The 6,037-nt window shown below is 33.3% G+C and overlaps 1 protein-coding gene across 1 annotated transcript; it reads right to left on the reverse strand.

Moving 5' to 3' along the window:
- Positions 1 to 870: 870 nt before the first annotated feature.
- LOC112743636 (3-ketoacyl-CoA thiolase 2, peroxisomal) lies at positions 871 to 5,458 on the reverse strand. The gene is made up of 14 exons (XM_025792922.2): positions 5,105 to 5,458; positions 4,015 to 4,091; positions 3,793 to 3,877; positions 3,497 to 3,623; positions 3,242 to 3,340; positions 3,083 to 3,150; positions 2,876 to 2,983; positions 2,668 to 2,745; positions 2,460 to 2,592; positions 2,282 to 2,378; positions 1,945 to 2,068; positions 1,731 to 1,839; positions 1,398 to 1,481; positions 871 to 1,306 (listed from the first exon to the last, which is right to left on the reverse strand). The coding sequence occupies exons 1-14, from the start codon at positions 5,195 to 5,197 to the stop codon at positions 1,197 to 1,199; spliced, it is 1,392 nt and encodes a 463-aa protein (XP_025648707.1). The 5' UTR covers positions 5,198 to 5,458; the 3' UTR covers positions 871 to 1,196.
- Positions 5,459 to 6,037: the final 579 nt, after the last annotated feature.

Raw genomic sequence — 6,037 nt, forward strand, 5'->3', positions numbered from 1 at the left:
AACACGCTAAAAAATAAGAAAGATCTTTTTTCATTAAAAAAAATTTCTTTTAACAAAATAATGGCGCTCAAACAAACATTTTGGGCTTGTTTGGGTGAGCTTCTAAGAAAAGGCATTTTTTCGAGTTATCTTTTTTTAAAAGATCTTATGAAAAAGTAAAAGTAATTTTATGTTTGGATATCTCATGCAAAAAGATCTTTTTATCCATCAATTATGTTTGGGTATAACAATTTAAAAGTACCTTTTTGTTTATTTATTACATGAAAAACATATTTTTTTAAAGAAAAAAAATCTTTTAAAAAAATATAAATTACAACTTCTAAAAAAAGATGTTTTTTTTTTATTTTTCTAGTGCTTTTACTTTTACTACTAGAAATTTGCCAAACACGCTAAAAAATAAAAAAGATCTTTTGTCATTAAAAATTTTTTTTTTTAACAAAATAATCACACCCAAACAAACACTTGAATTTGTAACTAAACTATTATACTTAATCATTTCTACACAAAATTTTATTAACATTTCTTGCATATATCAAATCAACTAAACGCCAAAAAAAAAATCAACTGCTATAACCCGACCTACAGTTAACACCCTAGTAGAGTATTAATAGCACATTTTCCTTTTCAATAAATTTGTGAAGCTATGAAGTCAATCATTACGAAAAAAATAAAAAATAAAATAGAGACGGTACTTGACGTTTGTTTAGTTCTATTACATTAGTGAAAGTTCTTCTATTCTGCGGACTGCAATAGACCTAAGTTCGGTCATTCGTATCACATCTTGGATGTATTTACAAATTCTTGTTTTAGAGCTAAAGATAATTACAAGCCTTTTTCTCCAAAATCAAAACTCAAATACATAACCCATGATAATTTAAAAGTGCAGATTTAATATAAGTTATCAATGTAAATTTAAACTAAGATTTAATAAAAACTTATGCTTATGGGTGATAGCATTGTCCCATGCACCGAATGCTCGTTACAAATTCTATTCCTTGAGCCCTTCCTTTCAATACAATAATATTTCTAAACTATAGTGACTTTGCAGATAAAGTCTAAACAATAAAAATAACACGTCTATTAAGAATATAAAGGACTAAATCCTTCTTCAAGTGATGACATTTTCAATATCACAAAACAAGGCTTTATTTTTAATTAACGATCACCAAACCAAACGACGATGGAGTAACAAATTTCTAACGAGCATCCTTGGATAGAAGGTTGTTGGTAGCCACTTTTCGCGCATTGCTTAGCTCATCAACACCATCACCTCTCTCAAAGACAGCAGCTGCCCCCATTCCAGTTCCTGCTCAAAATATAAATAGCCATTATCACCTGCAATGCAGTATTCAGGCACAATGGGTACGCACATGCATGCATGTTCAAAGGAACTGTACCTATGCACATAGAAATGACTCCAAACCGACAGTCTTTTCCGCGGCGCTTCATTTCATGCAACAGCGTTGCAGTGCATCGCGCACCTGGAACAAGTAACAAGTTGCAAAATAATAAGAATGTCAAGTACTACAGGTCATAAAGTACAAGAAACAGCAATCGAGTTTTGGTTTGTGAACTTCACAAGGATGACAAAAGATAGTGTTCACATAAAAAAGATAAATTTCTTATAAATCAGCAGAATCACAGGCCAAGGAGTATGACAAGTTAGACTTTATTAATCAGCAATGGTGTTGCAGCTTTAGGAATATCGTGGTGGAACTTTTGGTATATACCTGTTGCACCCAAAGGATGTCCAAGGGCCATTGCACCACCATTAACATTGATCTTTTCAGCATCGAGTCCCAACTTGTTCCGGCAATATACAAACTGAGAAGCAAATGCCTGAACAAATGCAAACCATGCAAGTTAAGAATATACACAAATGGAGCTAAGAAGTGAGACAGCAATATTGTTTAGCCCATTGATCCATAGTGACAATTATAGTACCTCATTTATTTCAAAAAGATCAATATCATCAAGCTCTAGACCTGCAGCCTTTACAGCAACTGGAATTGCAGCAGCTGGGCCAACACCCATGATAGCAGGATCAACACCAACTGCAGAAAATGACCTGCATAACAATCAAGAAAATAATCTTCTTCAGATTAAAATAAGGCGCTTCTTTTTTTTTTTTAAATTATTTTGTTTTGTTTTTTCACTTCTGGAGTACATCATATTTGAAAATCTATTGCCCAGTATTCATTGAGGGACATGCACATTCCAATTTGAAATCCGCATACAAATTTTGCGAAGGATCATAACTTCTATGTTACCGATTGAATACCTGAAAACGCCAAGGATGGGTAGTCCTTTTTGCATTGCAGTACTCCTTTTCATCAGTAAAACAGCCCCAGCACCATCACTCACCTGGCTCGAATTACCTAAAATCAAGCGACCAAGCAGTGAAAGTATCAAATATAATTCGAGAAAATGAACTATTAACTTTAATTATCTTATTATACCAGCAGTGGTTGATCCATCTTTCTTAAACACAGGTTTGAGCTTTCCAAGATCAGCCACTGAGGCATTAGGTCTAATTCCATCATCAACGGAAATGGTCACAGGCGTCTCATCACCAGTTTTGGGGTCCACAATCTGTTTTGGGGGGAAAAGTTCATTTAAGGCTAAAACTCCAAATATAGATTAGCTATGCACTGAAACAGCAAATACCTTGGTGGAAACCGGTATAATCTCATCTTTAAATTTTCCAGCAGCAGTAGCAGCAGCTGCACGCCTGTGAGATTCAACCTACAAATTTTTTTTTTTTTTTAGGAAAACTCAGTTAAAGACTGTTCTTTTAACCCCAAGAAAAAAAAAAAAAAAAGAAAAGAGAAAGCAAGGGAATATAATATTGCACCAAAAGGTATATTCAACTTACAGCAGCCTGATCCTGTTCCTTCCTTGACACCCCAAAACGCTGTGCAACATTCTCAGAGGTAACCCCCATTGGAAGAAGGCAGTTTCGGGCTTGCTCAAACTGTTTTACCTATCAACAGAGTATAATATATCAGCACCTTGTAGCCATTGAAGAGGTTTTCCAGAAACTAAAATTGGAGAATGGTGGTAGAATAGAGGAAAATAATACTTTAGGATTGACATCTCCGTCCCATCCCATTGCATTAGTTGACATAGATTCCAAACCAGCACCAATACCTACACAGAAAAGCCAGTAAGTCATGAACAAAAGGTGCCAAAAAGGTAACAGCACTCATAAGACGTGCAAAATAATTTGATATATCCTCACCAATTTCATAGAACCCAGCCCTTATAGATGCAGCTACATCAGCAACAGCCTGAAGCCCAGATGAACATTGCCTATTAACTGTCCTAACAGGGACAGTTTCTGGATAGGAGAAATAATTGTCATATGTCAAGATATTAAACCACAATCATTTATCAAATTCAAAAACATAAAGACCTATACCAGGGAAATAATTGTCATATGTCAAGATATTAAACCACAATCATTTATCAAATTCAAAAACATAAAGACCTATACCAGGGAAACCAGCATAAAATGCAGCCATTCGGCATTCTGTAGCTCTTAGAGCACCAGGGGCCAATACAGAACCCACAACAATATCACCAACTTCACTCGGGTTCAAGTTGGTTTTCTCTACTACAGCCTACAATAAAGCCTTACAAAATCATGTTCATGTAAATGGGCACATTTAACAGACTGGAATGTGAACAAGGTACAAAGTCAACGTACATAATCAACATGTTTATGATAACATGTTAAATTTCTAAAGTGAAAAAATAAAATAAAATAAAAATAAAAATTGAATATCAAACCTTCAAAACAGGAGCTAATAGATCATCAGCAGGGGTGTCTTTGAAACCACCACGTTTAGCTTTACATATGGCAGTCCTATATGCTCTGCAAATAGGTAAAATATTCGCATTCAAAGAAGGATCAATAAACCATGAATTCACTCCAACATTGATGTTTAATATTCGTACGTAAATACTATTCGTTAAAATAACATGTTTAATTTGACTAAGAGTTAAACTTACGCCACAATTACAACATCATCCCCAAATACACCAGTCCTTTGATAAGCAGCACTGTCCCCGGCAAGACACACTGAAGCCTATTTGATCCAATGTTCAACAAACAAACACAAGAATACCATAATCAGTTTAATTCACAGTACATGAGCAAGCTTATAGAAAAAGAACATTTTATAAGATTTTTGAGCAAAGAATAAATCAAGAAAACCAGATATAGCAAACGTATCATATGGCTAATTTTTAAAAACAAACGATTCGGAAAATTCTGATCCAAAAATCTATGTTGAATGGAAGCTTTCAAAAGTCTACTCTCTACTGGTACTGGATAATTTTAGATACTCCTACTTATATATTATAAATTTTAATTTAGGTTTTTCTGAAATATTATTCTCATATGTATGAAAGTTCTAGAATAAGAAATAAATAAACACATTTAAGTATTTATATAATATACCCCATTAAGATACTTAAATTAGCAATTTTTTTTATAGCAAGTTTATATATTTTATGACATGATATATATTTATTATCCCGTATCTTAGTATCCTAACATATCCATATCTTAATTTCTTCAAGCATACCGTTTCCGCGGTCCAGTATCAGAAACTCATACGAGTTTCTTTTCAAGATAGCTAGTAATCAATCAAGGGAATAAATTCTTGCAGAAATAACAAAAGGTTGTTCTAGATTTACAACCTGCACAGATAACAGACTCAAATGCTAGAATCTTCTAAACCAAACGCTTGTTTAAAGTGAGTATCATAAACCTTGGATCAATACTTCAATAGAGTGGAGGTAAAATCAAAAGAACTAAGGTGAATATTCCCATCTTTTCCGAGCTTTACAGATCGGTTAGCTCTTTACTCAAATTAAAATTACAATAAACAGACAAGGATGCAAAATGAAGACCTTTTACAAATAATTTGCAGAAATAATCAATCGGAGAAATCAAGTGTCGCAAAAATAGCCAAAATTCACATACGCTATTAAAAAAGGAATAAACGAAAAAAAAAAAAAAGGTGGCGATAGGAACAACGCGCGAGATAAAAATAAAAATAAAAAGAATTGGAAAGGGAATGGGATTGAAGCTCACAAAGATGGATGAAGATGAAGATAAGTCGACGTTGGAGGAGGAAGGATTGAGATGGTGAAGTAGAACCTTCTGTCGGTTAATGGCTTTCTCCATGTTTGGGGAATTCGTGATTGTGATCCTTTCGATTGGGAAATGAACCAATTCAAAGGAGCGATAATGCAGAAAGACGTAAGCTTCTTCACTTGGTATTCCTTCGTTGCTTCTACAACTATTTATTAATTTATTAACATATTTATTTATTTATTTAATAAATAAATAAATAGATCCTGATCATTTTGATTTAATGTAGAGTATTAAAATTATTCATGAAAGATGGCGTCACTACATCTGATATCTTCAAAATAAAATAACAATAAAGATGCACGCACATCGGTACATTGGATAAAATGTATATTGAAATAATAAAAAATAAATATATTAATAATTTAATTATTTAAAATATTAATATTTAATAATTAAATTTTTAAGTTGTTTCGGCCTACCCACCAGCGATCCGGGTTCGGACATGAATGGCCAATCCGACGGGTCGCTCGACCCGCACATCATCTCTTTATTGTGCTTTCCTTTATTGCCTTCCAAGTATTTGACAAAATGCTTGGTTGGATGTTAGAGTAGCTTTTTTTGCATTCTTGATTTGGAAAGAGAAATTGGGCAATCTTGAGCCATGAACATCCAATCTATGTTGGTGATCTAAAGTTGTTAGTTAATATGATTTCCATTGACTCTAATCTCTTGCTAATTCAATTAGTGGGTTAATTAGGACTTTCGGACTGAGATTAGCTAGTCTTATTTGATTTTCTCTCGTGTGAATATAATCTTATATCTTCTTCCAATATTGGAGATGATGAAATAAGATAAATTCTTGTTAATTATTGTATTAGTGACTAGGATAGAAAGCCTATATTCTCAATTTTTGCCATGAATGTCTCTTTT

Source organism: Arachis hypogaea, chromosome 2 (genome assembly GCF_003086295.3).
Source record: "Arachis hypogaea cultivar Tifrunner chromosome 2, arahy.Tifrunner.gnm2.J5K5, whole genome shotgun sequence".
Lineage (NCBI taxonomy): Eukaryota > Viridiplantae > Streptophyta > Magnoliopsida > Fabales > Fabaceae > Arachis > Arachis hypogaea.

Coding starts and splice junctions, on each gene's coding strand:
- LOC112743636 (XM_025792922.2), bottom strand. CDS start 5,197: ATGGAGAAAGCCATTAACCGACAGAAGGTTCTACTTCACCATCTCAAT. Junction 4,092..5,104: donor CTTCATCTTCATCCATCTTT/GTGAGCTTCAAT, acceptor TGGATCAAATAG/GCTTCAGTGTGTCTTGCCGG. Junction 2,984..3,082: donor ACGGAGATGTCAATCCTAAA/GTATTATTTTCC, acceptor CTCTGTTGATAG/GTAAAACAGTTTGAGCAAGC.